This window comes from Marmota monax, unplaced genomic scaffold (assembly GCF_021218885.2).
Source record: "Marmota monax isolate L192 unplaced genomic scaffold, Marmota_monax_Labrador192_F-V1.1 WCK01_AAM20220418_F8-fsc00311, whole genome shotgun sequence".
Classification (NCBI taxonomy): domain Eukaryota; kingdom Metazoa; phylum Chordata; class Mammalia; order Rodentia; family Sciuridae; genus Marmota; species Marmota monax.
In genome coordinates, this window is record NW_026694601.1 from 1,080,945 (window position 1) to 1,095,733 (window position 14,789).

At 33.3% G+C, this 14,789-nt stretch overlaps 1 protein-coding gene across 3 annotated transcripts in view; it reads left to right on the forward strand.

Annotated features, from left to right (window-relative positions):
* Nucleotides 1–14,789, forward strand: part of Akap10 (A-kinase anchoring protein 10) — a 73,139-nt gene that overhangs the window by 10,770 nt on the left and 47,580 nt on the right. For 2 of the 3 annotated variants that reach the window (XM_046422049.2, XM_046422050.2), the window contains exons 3-4: nucleotides 2,004–2,186; nucleotides 5,905–6,462. In XM_046422049.2, the coding sequence (XP_046278005.1) occupies nucleotides 2,004–2,186; nucleotides 5,905–6,462 (741 nt within the window). Of the gene's footprint in view, nucleotides 1–467; nucleotides 639–2,003; nucleotides 2,187–5,904; nucleotides 6,463–14,789 lie in introns of all 3 variants that reach the window. The other variant, XM_046422051.2, reaches the window with a different exon arrangement.

Sequence of the window (14,789 nt, forward strand, 5' to 3'; positions counted from 1 at the left end):
CGAATGGTGTGAAAATACTTCGTGTACAGTGACTCAAAAAATTGTGCTCTATATGTATAATATGAAATGAATTGCATTCAGTTATTGTGTATAACAAATTAGAATAAATAAATAATTTAATAAAAAAAAGAAGACTTGAGCTTAAAATGGCAAAGTCAAAGTGAGAATATATAATAGTAAATGATTGAAGATACAAAACTGGAGTCCAGGTTAAAGAATAGGTCTGAGAAGTCAGGAATTCCCCAGCTATTCTACAGAAGTGTCCACTTTGAGGCATGAGTAAGACTGTACCTTTGAATCAGCCAGAATGAACTCTGGTTTTATCCATTTTACAGGCATATCAGGGTCTGTATTTTATTAAGTTTATTTAGGCAGTGGAAGAAAAAGAGTTTACAGCTTTAGAAAAAGGAAAGTTTAAAAACTCGCTCTGGTAATATTGGAGGTTTAAGAATAAATGTGCTGTCTAGCAGAAAGAATTAAAGAACAGCCTGAGGAGGACCAGAAGTTAAGGAAGAAGACCATTGCTGACGAAGTGGACATTTAATAAATGTATACCTAAAGAATGAGAGGGATGAACAGATAGAAAATTAGTGATTACCATGGAGGCTGAAGTCAGATGGAATATCAGGAAGGAGCAGGTAAATAAGAGGTACTAGTTCTAACAAGTTAAGGGTGGGGGAAGCCTTGCACAAGTGAGTTAGTAGTATATTACATTATTATAGATGTCTAATTAAGAAACAATTAGAAAGTCTAACCATTCCCATGGGATCTTGTAATTTATTGTTTGTATAAGAAAACTTGCTAAAATGATTTTGCTCCCTTTAATTTAACATGAAAATAAAAATAAAGTTTTCTTCTAAAGTTGAGCAAATAGTTTGAAGGCATTTACTCTCCATCCCATAATTCCCAAAATTCTTATTGAATGATGGATAAATTTAAATACCTGGGAAACATGCATAGATATGCATATTTTAAAATATTTTATCCTATAAACACATATCAAAGAGCCATCGACTGAATTATAGTACTATGCGCTCTTTGTACATAGTTCATCTTCATTACTCAGATTTTGCATCTGAGACTATTGCTGAAATTGAGAGCATTTATGAAGGATACTAGGATATTCAGCTTTAATTATCTGAGAGCATTTATCTTGAGGCAGAGACTGTTTAGTGACCTTTATCATTCCTCTCCTTCTTGTTATAGCAAGAAGGCAAAACTTCTTAAAAACCTTTTATGAGAGTCATTGATAATTCTGTGGAGTACATAGGATAGGTAGAATCTTAATTATCTATACTTTGACAGTATTGTTATATTGAGTGATTTCCTATTAGTGAATTGGTAACTAACTTCTTTATTCTGAAGTCAAAAGGATGACTTCAAAGTATTTCTTCAGACTACTAAACAAAATATATTTTTTAATTTTTTTATGTATTACTGGTGATTGAACTCAGGGCCTCACACATACTTGGCAAGCATTCTTCCACGAAACTTTAATTCCATCTCATTGTAAGTTTTACGTGTGCTTCATCTTTGAACTTTAATCATCAATATATTTTATTAGATGAAGAAATCTTGTTACTCAACTAAAAAAAATATTCTAAAGATTATTTCTTCAGTTTTCTCTCCCCCAGGTATTTATTTTGTAATTTTGGTTTTGCTTCTGAAGCAAGCAAGGATTAAGAAATTGAAAAGGGTCCATATTTCAGAATGGTTTGGTACTTTCTATTCTCCATAAACAAAGTTCTCAAAGAAGTATCTATTTTATTCACTTTAAGTACAGTATTTTGAGAGTTATAAATAATGTTAAGTGTTTTCTTTCCTATTTTTTGCTATTTGATTGTGTTATCTTTCATCTTAAGTATTTTTTGTTGAGTATGCTGCTTAAGCAGAGTGTTATGTAACTTAATTTTAAAGTTTTCTGAAAGTTGTCTGAAGAGTTTTAGGTTATTATATTGTGTTTAATTAACGGCTTTTTTTTTTTTTTTTTTTTTAAATTACAGCTTCAGTATCTGTACATTCCCCACAAAAAAGCACTAAAAATCATGCCTTGCTGGAAGCTGCAGGACCAAGTCATGTTGCAATCAATGCCATTTCTGCCAACATGGACTCCTTTTCAAGTAGCAGGACAGCAACACTTAAGAAGCAGCCAAGCCACATGGAGGCTGCTCATTTTGGGGACCTGGGTAAGTGGCTATCACTTTTTGTTAACTCTGATAAAGAAAGGACTTGAGTACAATATGTGAAACTCCTGTCATAGTGTACTGAACAATGTCATTGGAAGGGATTTTGAAAAAATATATTTAAATTAAAGTAGAGCAATGAGTGTTATAGGTGACAACTGTGTTATGTTCCTATAAATATACAAAATGTAAAGCATGACTAGTATAAAAATGAGCAATTTCCAGAAGTATATTTGACCATTAAATACATGAAAAAGATGCCTTACTTCAGTAATACTGAGGGAAATCTAAATTAAAATAATGGGTTTAAGCACATTAACACATATTTAAGGTTTGGTAATTTGAATATTAGTGAAGAAGCAGGGAAATGACCACTCCCTTAGTGATGGTATAAATTGGTGAAAACTCTTTGGAAAGCAGTCTGTTTGATAGTAATTGTCAAAATATAAAGTATTTATGACATATAGGCAACGCTTCTTTGTAAAACTTGGCCTTTGGCGATACTTGCACATATGAACAAAAATGTGTAAGTATGTGTAAAAGTTATTTGTAGTAGTGTTGTTCATGATAGCAAAAAATTAAGAACAACGTATAGATATCTGTTAGGAGAGAAATAATCAAATTTGCTATATCCTGGAATACAATGTAGCCATTTAAAAGCAGTAACCATTTAAATACAATGTAGCCATTTTAACTTCAGAGAATATCTTAAGATGCCTTAAAGTGAAAAATGGTCACATAGGGGTGCATATAGTAAGATCTCTGTTATGTTAAAATAACTCTCCCCCATAAAGAGATATGTAGGAGATCCTTGTTTTCTGAGTATTTGTTACTCAGACTTCTTCACTTATAAAAATTGCACGTCATAAATAGAAAAAAATTCATAATGAATTGACTTCTAATGAAATTATTCCCTTTTTTGATATCTCTTTGCTTAATATTTTATATACTCAAAGCCAGGATGCCTAATCTTTCTGGGTTGTACTCAACAATGCACTTCAAACAAATGCTTATTGGTCACAAAGTAAAATTATAAGTTTTACTGGACATATTGTTGGTGGGAATGTAAGTGGTATAGTCACTCTCAAACAGTGTGACATTTTCTTGTAAAGCTAAACACAGAATTACCATATGACCCAGTACTTGCACTTTTAGACACTTATCTTAGAGAAATGAAAATTTTATGTTTGCATAAAAACCTGTACACAAATGTTTATGGCAGCTTACTAGTGATAAAGTGAATGTCCTTCAATAGCTAAATGACCTGGTAAATTCATACCACAGAATACTACTTAAAAATAAAATGAAATAAACTATAAACACAACAGGGATGAATTTCAAGGGAATTGTGGTAAAAGGCAAAAGCCAATCACAAAAGGAATGTTACTGAAAGCCCAGCCCTTGTCCCTGATGCCAATCAAATAAGGAGGATAAGATTTTGAGAAAAAGGAAAAAAGTTTTATTTCTTTGCTAGCAAAGGAGAAACACAGGGGATTCCTGTCTGAAAGGCCGTGATTCTGCCCATCAGTAGGAACACAGGGCTTTTAAAGAGGTGGTTAAAGGATACATTCTGTATGGCCTCTGTTGAAGTTGTAATTTACTCTTTAATTTGGGAGATAGTCAATTCTGAGATCTTCTGGTACCATCCCCAGAGTCTAGATTACTTCATTCCAATGGTGGGTATGTATTCAAGGACAGATAAGTCTGCCTAGGATAGTGAAAAAAGGTGATCCTGTTTCCCCTAAGATTAGGGAGGGGGAGAGATTAAGGAGGAGCAGGGAGGGGAGGAGAAAGAAACATGTACATTTAAAAAATCATTTGCAGTGGCACAGCACCAAGGGCTATATTCAAAGCATAAAGTGGACCACTGTTACAGCAGAAGTACATTTGCATAGCATTCTTGAACTGATAAAATTAGAGAAATTAAGAAATTAGTGACTGCCAGTTAGTGATGGGGGAGGTAAGGAGACTTGGTGAGTATGGTTATGAGTGGGCAGCATGAGGAATCCTTGTGGTGTTGAAACTTTAATGTCTTGGCAATGGATACATATATCTACACATGATAAAATTACATAGAACTAAATATACACAAATGAATACAAGTAAAATTGAGGAAATCTGGAATAAAATTGGTGGATTCTATCATTGTCAGTATCTTGGTATAATATTGTACTCTCGTTTTCGAAGATATTACTGTGCTGGAAATTAAAAAGCTCAAGGGCTCTTCCTTTCTTTCTCTCTCCCTCCCTTCCTTGATTGGGATAGAACCCAGGCCTTGTACATGCTAGCTAAGTAGCTTATTGCTGGGCTACACTCCCAGCCCTTCAAAGGATTTTTCTATATTATTTCTCACAATTCTGTGTGAATCTATCATTATCTCAGGGTTTAATTAAAAGAAATTTTAAAGTTTTGCAAAATATCAGGATTTCCTTAAATTCATGAAGTGATACTATCAAAGATGGACTTAGTTAACATTGATGGCAAGATAGTCATGAGAAATGATGACACATGAAGTGCTTCAAAAGAGAAGCATTTGAATATCAAAGGATTAAGGAAAGTCCTTTTGAAAAATTAATGAAACCCTCAGCTAATTTTATAAATTTTTATAAATTTATATGACCCTTTACAATCAGGCCAAAAATTTTTCTCACTTTTTTGGTTACCCTAATAATTGGCTTGTGGTTATAATGATAAACTAAATTTAACTAAATATAAAATAAGAGAAATGTATCTTTTATTAAGTTTTATTCTTTGAGATAAGATCCCAAAGCCATTATGGAGAATTCATGACACCTTTATAGCTATATCCACATATCCACAATTTTTCTTCAGGACAAGTGCTCACAAGTGGAGTTATTGGATTGAAAAACTTTTGCTATGTTTTTCTAACTTGCTAGTTTGCTAAGGCTTTACTGTGTGTTCCTGAATGCTCCCTTGAAAAGATTTTGCCAGTTAATAGTCTCATCACCAGTATCAGAGAGTGTTGCTGATGTCCCCATGCCCTTGATAGTGCTTATTTATTTATTTTGAAAAAACATTTTCCAGTGTGAGAGGCAAAATGTCATCTTACATTACTTTACTTTTCTGGTTTTTTTTCTTTTCTTTTTTTAGTTGTAGATGGACACAATACCTTTATTTTATTTATTTACTTATTTTTATGTGGTACTGATAATCAAACCCAGTGTCTCACTGAGCTAGGCAAGTGCTCTACCAGCCCTTTCCGGGATTTCAATGAGGTTAAAACTTTTTTTAAAAAATAATTTTATTATCCCTTTTTCTTTGGGACTGGTATCATAGGTTATTCATACCATAAGATTATTTTTTTCTTTTAAGAATTTACATATTCTGGGGCTGGGGTTGTGGCTCAGTTGTAGAGTGCTTGCCTAGCATGGGTGAAGCCCTGGGTTATAAATAAAATATAAAATAAAGGTCCATGGACAACCAAAAAAAAAAAAAGAATTTACATGTTCTGAATTAATACTAAGGAGATAATAAGGATTGAGTAACAAAGTATTTTTCGGTAATTTAAATAGTTTTAGATGGTTGGTTTTTGCATTGTTTAGAAACCAAAATCATAGTATCTATAGTTCATTTATTGTGGTTGCTAGGAAACAAATTTTATTTAAGAACCCTCTGGTATCCTTGTTGCTAAAGGTGATTGAATAATCTTTCTATGTGAAATTATTTGTTACCTAACTGCTGACTTTTTTGCTTCTTTTAGGCAGATCTTGTCTGGACTACCAGACTCAGGAGACCAAATCAAGTCTTTCCAAAACCCTTGAACAAGTCTTGCACGACACTGTTGTCCTCCCATATTTCATTCAATTCATGGAACTTCGGAGAATGGAGCATTTGGTTAAATTTTGGTTAGAAGCTGAAAGTTTTCATTCTACAACTTGGTCCCGAATAAGAGCACACAGTCTGAACACAGTGAAGCAGAGCTCTCTGGCTGAGCCTGTATCTCCATCAAAAAAGCATGAAACTACAGCATCTTTTGTAACTGAGTCCCGTGACAAGAGATTGGAGGGTTCTAGCTCAGCCCAATTGCTTATGACTCAATCAGAAGGAATTAGCCTGAATAATAGAACTAACAACACTCAGAATCACTTGCTGCTTTCCCAGGAATGTGACAGTGCCCCTTCTCTTCACCTTGAAATGGCCAGAGCAGGAGCTAGTCAAGTTTCCATGGAAACTCAAGAATCCTCCTCCAGACTTATAATAGCCAGTAGAAATAGTCCCTCTTCTCCACTAAAAGAATTGTCAGGAAAACTAATGAAAAGTAAGTATTTGGTTTTCTTGTTTTAATTCACAAAGCAGAGCTTAAGATGAGAAATAAAAGCATTAGAATAGTATTCTCTTTTCTACCTGCTTGCAAATTTGGAATGATTTGGAAAGTGGAGTAGAATCACATCAGTGTATGAAAAAGGAGCAGGAGGGATATCTAGAGTGACTACATCCTCTAAGAGTTGGAAATCAAACCATTATCCGTAGATTATCCATATAGGCTTATTTTTTCCGTCTCAATCTATTTTACTGCACTTTGCAGATAAAGTTTTTATATATATATTTTTAATTGTCATCAGGTGCCGTGAGGTAATGTATTGAGTTCTGTGCTAAGTGTATATTTGGATTTCATTTAATAGCCACAACACTTATATGAAGTAGGCATTGTTACCTTGTTTTATAAAGGAGAAAATCGTGACTCAGCAAGGTTAAGTAACTTGCCGTGGGTTGTACAGTAAGTGAGGAACTGGAATTAAAACCTAGGCATATTGACAACAGCATCCCTTTTCTTTCAATTCTCTTCTCTTCTCTTAATAGTTTAGAAATTGCACACTCCTTTTCTTTAGTTATCACCTTCTGGAATTCCCATTGCACAGCCTCTGTGTTTTTATCTGTTCTTTGTTTCTCAAAAGCTGGTGGTTTCTTCATGGGTTCATTGATTCTCTCTAAAGTTGGTTCTTCATTATTGAATCAACTTTGGCATGTTATTTTCATTGTAAAATGATTGAATTCTTCATTTCTAGAAACACTTTTATTTTCTTGAAATGTGTTTGCTTGTTTTTCATAGTTTTCTTGTTCCTTTTACCTTCATCCCACCTCTGATCTTGTCTTTCATTTCCTTAAACTTATTAAACATAGGGCTCGGACTGTAGCTTAGTGATAGAGTGCTTGCCTAGCTTGAACAAAGCTCTGGGTTTAATACACAGCACCACCAAAAATAAATAACTTTATTGAACATATCTGTCTATTGCTTTTATGGATCTGATTTAACATTTGTTTCTTCAGATTCATTTTCTTGATGTGGTGATTTCAATGATTTTTAGCTGTGAACTTGTTTCATGAATTTCTACCACCTTTTTCTAACCAGCTGAGCTTAACTGACCATCTGTTTCATGAACCTACCTGTGGGCATTCTTTAAGTATTCTGTGTAAATTAAGTTTTCAGGTGTATTTGCATTTGCTTTTGTCATGCACTTGGAGCTTGGTTCACTACCTTTCTGGTACTATTTAAAATATGTTTATTTGGGTTTTTAAGGCACTAAACCTGGGAGTAGTCTTGTGGTCAGGAATTGTCAAAGAAGATTTTTCCTTTTTTTCCTCTGGCATCAGAACACTGTTGTGTTCCTCTTAGAGGTCTTTTATTGCCCTCCTGAGTTAATCAACCAAAGATCTTGCCCTTTGAGCTTCTGGCTTTAGACATTCTATTTGTCTAATTTTCCTTGTTTGGGCCCTTTAATGTGAAGGCACTAGGTCTTTTTTTTTTATCCCTCCCACCCCCTTAAGTGAATGCTTTGTCTTGACTTTTTTCTATCTGAATTTGTACAGATTGCTATAAAATATAGAAAGCTTTGACTATCTGAAGTTATTTTTTAACAAAACCTAACCTGAACTGCAATGAATTTTGTTGCAGAAATGTAAATGTTTTTAATTATCGGGTATTGTCCCAGATAGTGCTGTATGTTAAACATAGTGTGTCACCCCTATAAAAACCTTAAAACTTCTGAATTTCAAAGTACTACTGGCCCAAAGGTAAGGGAACTGTTTTTACTTGTTTGTGCCCTTTCTTTAACACAAGCTCTGATACACTTCCCTTCCCCTTCCTTTCTTGGCGCGGGCATTGATTCTGGGGGGCCTTGCATGGACTAGGCAAAACACTCTACCACTGATCTATATTCCCAGCCCTCTGCTATACTTTTAAAAGGCATTTTGAGGGAATTCAGTATTGGGATAAGTTTCTTTGAACATATAGTCTGGCATGTTTCTGGAAATGGAAATGTAAGGTTTGTTTCTTTAATTTTAATACGCTTTATTGTTTTTGGAAACAGTCTTTGCTTTGATGGTAATTTATTTCATTTAAAAAATATTGATAGCAATGGTCATTACTTTTTTCCTGTTTCAATTGTTATTTTAAAAATTTGTATATAGTAAATTTGACCTTTTAAAAATGTTTACTTGTCTGAATTTTAGCACATGTATAGATCTTTTTAACTATCACCACAGTCAGGACAAAGAAGAATTCTATCACCTTTGTAGCCAAACCCTTCTCTTCCAAATTTGGCAACCAGTGATCTATTTTCCATCTCTACAATTTCGCCTTTTCCAAAATGTCATATAAGTGAATTTATACAGAATATTAACCTTTGAGGTTTATTTTTATAGTTTATTTCTTTTTATTTCAAGTAGTATTCCTTTGTATTGGTATATTTCATTGGTCTACTGGAATATATTTGGATTGTTTCACTTGTTGGTAGTTATAAATGGGAACTGCTGTAACCATTTGTGTATAGGTTTTTGTGTAGATATAGTTTTTATTTCTTTTCTACATAGGGCAAATGTCTGGTAGTGGGTTTGCTAGATTATGTGCTAAGTATATATTTAATTATATAAGTCCCTGCTAGACTGTTTTGTAGAAAGTATTTTGCATTCTTAGCAGCAATATATGAGTTCTAATTCCTTCATATCCCAACCAGCACTAATATTGTCAATGTTTTGTTTATTGTGTTTTTTAAAAACCATTCTAATAGATGTGTAGTAGCATCTCATTTTGGTTTTACTCTGCGTTTCCCTGATAGCTAATGACGTCGAGTATTTTTTTGTGTATTTCTCATCCATGTTTTTAGTGAATTATTTAAATCTTTCCCATAGTTTATTGGGTTGACTTTTTCATTGTTGAAATTTTAGAGTTTTGAATGTATTTTGGATGTAATTTTTATTTATTTTTTTATGTGATTTGCAAATGTCTACTTCCAGGTGAACATTCCAGTTTGACTTTTCATTCTTTTAACAGAGATTTTTCTCAGAGCAGAATGATGATTAACTCCATCTTACCCATTTTTTCTTTTACAGTTGTACAGAGGTCATGAAGAATTTCTCCCCATGTTTTCTAATAAAAGTATTATAGTTTTTACATTTCACAGTTTTATATATGATCCTTTTTGAGTTGATATTGTATAATTGTGATGGTTAAGTCAAGGCTTATGTTTTATGTTTATTTTGACAAATGAGTGTCTACATGTCCAGTTGTTCCAACATCATTTATTGAAAAGAATACCCTACTCCATCAGATTGCCTTTGTATCTTGGCCACATTGGTGTAGGCCTCTGAGTCCTCCAACTTTCTTCTTCTTTTTTTCTAAAATTATTTTGGCTGTTCTAATAATCCCCATTATAAATGTTAGAATTATATTGTCTACATCTACAAAAAAAAAAAGACCCTTCTGGAATTTTATTAAAATTGTGTTCAATTTATAAATTAGTTTGGGAAGAATTGACATGTTAATTATGTCAAGTCTTGCAATCCATGAACATGGTATGTATATCCATTTACCTGGGCCTTTGGCTTCTTTTCATCAGCTTTGTATAATTTCAACATATAGATCCTTCATATTTTGTTAGAATTATATCTTAAGTATTTCTCTTTTTTTTCTTTTTGATGCTATTGTGAATAATAGTGCTTTAAAAATTGTGTTTTAAAATTTTCATGGCTTGCATATAAAACGATTGATTTTTTTTTATATTGATTTTGTATTCTGTGACTTACTAAACTATTATTCCTAGGAACTTTTTTGTAGGTTTCTTGGGATTTTTCTATATAAATAATCATGTGGTCTTATGAATAGGAATAGGGAGTTTTATTTCTGCATTTCCAATTTGTTTCTTCTTCTCTCTTTCAGCCTTGTTCTCCTGTCCTGTTGCACTAGCTAGGACATCTATTACAGTGTTGATTAGGAATGGTGAAGCATTCTGTTTTTCTCATTAAGTCTGAGGTTAGCTATAGGTTTTTTGTAAATGCCCTTTATCAGTTTGATAAACTTCCCTTCTTGTGCTAGTTTGCTGAAAGTTGTTGTTGTTTTGAATCATAAATGGGTGTTGAATTTTGTCAGATACTTTTTTTCTGTGTTATTTGATACAACTGGTTTCCTTTTGTCTGTTAATATATTGGATTATATTGATTGGTTTTTGAATATTGGATCAGTGTTGTATTCTCAGAATAAACTCCACTTGCTTGTGGTATATTTTTATTTGTTGCTGGATTTGACTTCCATTTTTTTTTTTTTTTAATTTTTGTAACTTTGTCTTGTATTGCTTTTATCTGGTTTGGGTATGTCAGATTTAGTTGGTTGATGATGGTATTCAGTTTTTCTATATCCTTGCAGATATTTTGTTTGCGATCATATTACTCTATTACTGAGAGAAGGTAGAAGTGGGTTGACATCTCCAACTATAATTGTGAGTTTTTCCAGTTCTTTTTATTTTTATTGTTGTTGTTATTATTATTATTATTATTATTATTATTATTGTGGATTGAACCTAGGGGCACTTTACCAGCAAGCTACATCCCCAGCCCTTTTTACTTTTTGAGACAGAGTCTCACCAAGTTGCTTAGGGCTTTGCTAATTTGCTGAGGCTGGCTTCGAACTTGTAATCTTCCTGCCTCAGCCTTCTGAGTGGCTGATTACAGGTATGTGCCACTGCATCTGGTTCCAGTTCTTCTAATTCAGTCTGGTTTTGTTTTATGTATTTTTGAGGCCCTATTGTAAGGTATATACACATTTAGAATTATTTACTTTCTTTGTGAATAGCGTCTTTTATCATTGTATATACTTTTCTTTATCTAAGTCATGGTATACATTCTTCTTTTTTGTTAATATTTTTTTAGTTATCGATGGACCTTTATTATATTTTATTCATATGCAGTGCTGATAATTGAACCTAGTGCCTCATACATGCTAGGCAAGCACTCTATCACTGAGCTATAATCCCAGCCCTGTATATACTCTTCTTTATAGTAACATTGCTTGTTCTGAGATCAGAAATATCTGTTGTCTGATTTATATAGATAATCCAACTTTCATTTGATTAGTGTTTATATATCTTTTCTCATTTCTTTACTTGGGGCTGACTTTACAATTTTTATTTGAAGTGAGTTTCTTGTGGGTAACATATAGTTGGATCATGTTACTTCACCCATTCTGACAATCTTTGTGGGGGTTTTTTGTTTGTAAATTTAATTAGTACAGATTTTAATGTAACTCTTTAAGTTAAATAATTACTGCAATGTGATTATAATATAATATGTAAGCATAATTATTGGTATTGGTTAATATAATTTTATTATGATCATAGTAAATATAACATGTTTGAATTCATGTCTACCTGTTTGTTTGTTCCTTGTTTTCTATTCCTTGATTTCTCCTTTTCTGCTTTCTTTTGGATTCTTTGAAATTTTTTAGTTTACTGAGTTCTTTTTTCTTTTTTTATAATATTAGGAATTGAACTTAGGGCCTTTTACCATTGAGCTGCATATCCAGCCCTTTTTATTTTTTTTATTTTGAGGCAGTCTTGCTCAGGGCCTCACTAGGTTGCTGAGGCTGGCCTCAAATTTGAGATCCTTCTACTTCAGCCTCCAGAGTCACTGAAGTTCAGGTATGCACCTCTGCACCAGGATGTTTTTGAGTTCTTCTTTGTGTAGATTTTTTGTGGCTTTGCATACTTTTTACAGTGTACTTAAAATCAGTATTCTGTGACTCCAATGGAATGTGGAAACTTACCATCATATAGATTTCTTTATATTCCTACTTACATTTTGTAATTGTCAACTACACATTGAAAGCCTTTCAGAAAATGTTGTAATTTTTGCTTTCAGTTGTCATACATGGTTTAAAGAACCTAGGAGAAAAATGGTCATCTTTTATTTACCCAGTTATTTGCTATATATGTTGTTATTCCTTTATCTTTGAAGTTTAGTTATCATTTCATCATCTCAAGAATTTCCTATAGGGGCTGGGGATGTGGCTCAAGTGGTAGCGCGCTCGCCTGGCATGCATGCGTCCCGGGTTCGATCCTCAGCACCACATACAAACAAAGATGTTATGTCCACCGAAAAATAAATAAATAAATATTAAAAAAAAAAAAAAAAAGAATTTCCTATAGCATTTCTTTTCTTTTTTGGTACTGGGGATTTTACCCAGGGGCACTCAACCATTGAGCCACGTCCCCAGCCCTTTTTATTCATTTATTTTTTTATTTTGAGACAGGGTCTGGATAAATTGCTTAGGCTAGTTTTGAACTTGAAATCCTCTTACCTTAGCCTCCTGCACTGCTAGGATTACAGGCATGTACCACCATGACTGGCCCCTTGCTTTCATTCTTGAAATAATTTTCATTTGGTAGAGATTTCTGTGTTGGTGATTTTTTTTTTTTTCTTTTTTAACCACTTTAAAAAGTTGTTTCATTGTTTTCTGGCCTGCATGGTTACTGGTGATTATTTTGCTACATCTTGAAGTCATTATTACTATGTATTTAACACATTGCTTTTAAGATTTTTTTTTCCTCTTTAGTCTTTAGCAATTTGGTTATGGTATTTAAAAATGGACGTGAATTTCTTTGTTTTTCTTCCTACTTGAGGGTTACTAAGCTTCATATTTGTATAAGTTTGGGGGATTTGGGGAGTTTTCAGCCATTCATTCTTTAAAAATTGGCACTATAGTGTTTGTCCACTTCTTCTAGAACTCTGATGATCCTAATGTTAGAGCTTTGTTATTGTTCTACAGGTTCCTGAGGCTGTATTTACTTTTTTCTATTCTTTTTTTTTTTCCCCTTCCAACTTTTGTAACTTTCTATTCAGTTATCCTCAAATTCACTGATTCTTTGATTCTTTTCTCAGTCATTTCCATTCTCTTATTGGGTCTTTGTTTTCTTTAAAAACAATTTTTTTTTAGTTGTATATGGACACAGTACCTTTATTTTTATGCTGTGCTGGGGATTGATCTCTGCCTCACACATGACTACCTCTGACTGCAACCCCAGTCCTCCCTCTATTTTGTTTTCTTTTTTCCTTTCTTTCTTTCTTTCTTCTTCTTTTTTTTTTTTTTTTTGTTGAAATGGGGGTCTTTGTTGCTCCTACTTCAGTCTCCCAATAAAGTAGGACTACGGGTTGATACAACTGTACCCAGTATTTATCAGTTAATTTTTTTAAAAGTGTATTAATTAACTGCTGGGCATGGTGGTACAACTACAACAGTAATTCCAGCCGCTCAAATGTTTGAGGCAGGAGAATCTTCAGTTCAAAGCCAGCCTCAGCAACTTAGTGAAGCCCTAAGCAACTCTGTGAGACCCTATCTCTAAGTAACATAGAATAAAGGGCTGGGGATGTGGCTCAGTGGTTAAGTGCCCGTGAGTTCAATATCTGGTACCAAAACAAAAACAAAAATCAAAACAGTGTATTGACTTTTACATTTTAAATGTTTATTAATGTTTTAAAATTTATTACTGTCCTTCTATCCTTAATATGTGAAAACTTAAGTTTTCTGGATCCAAAAGAGAAGCATAACCAAGTTTTATGTTTCTGAACTTATATTTATTTATTTAATATTTTATTTACATTTTAGTTTTCGGCAGACACAACATCTTTGTATGTGGTGCTGACAATCGAACCCGGGCTGCACCCCATGCCAGGGGAGCGCGCTACCGCTTGAGCCACATCCCCAGCCCCTGAACTTATATTTAAGGGTATCAAAACTTTTTTCAATAGTTTTAATGCCCTGGAACATAAATATGCTTAAATATCTATATAAATTCTTACTGTATTTGTCTAGAATTAGCAGCTGTTTTTGATAATGGAAAAGCAAGGATTTAGAAACTTCCATATTATATTTTTAAAAATTTTTACAGATGTTTTTTGTAAATCAGAAGTCTTTGTTTTGCCTGCATAATTTGTTCGTACTAGCTATGCAATAAATATTTGCTAAAAGAATGGGATTAGATCAGATTGTTTTAGATCTGGTGAATGGGAAACAGTTACCTCAGGTCTTCACAAATGGTGTCTTTCATCAAGCCTTGTGTTATAGACAGGATAAATTTACAAGCAAAATAACTCCCCTTCCCAGAAACATTTTTTCACATAAATTTTTAATCATGGAGACAGCACTGAGCTTTAGTCATGACCTTGATACTTTCTTTTCTTTTCCCCTGTGAATTATTTTTTTGATTTTTTTTAAGTTGTAGTTGGACACAATACATTTATGTATGTATGTATGTATGTTTGTGGTGCTGAGGATGGAACCCAGCGCCTCGCACATGGCTAGGCGAGCACTCTACCACT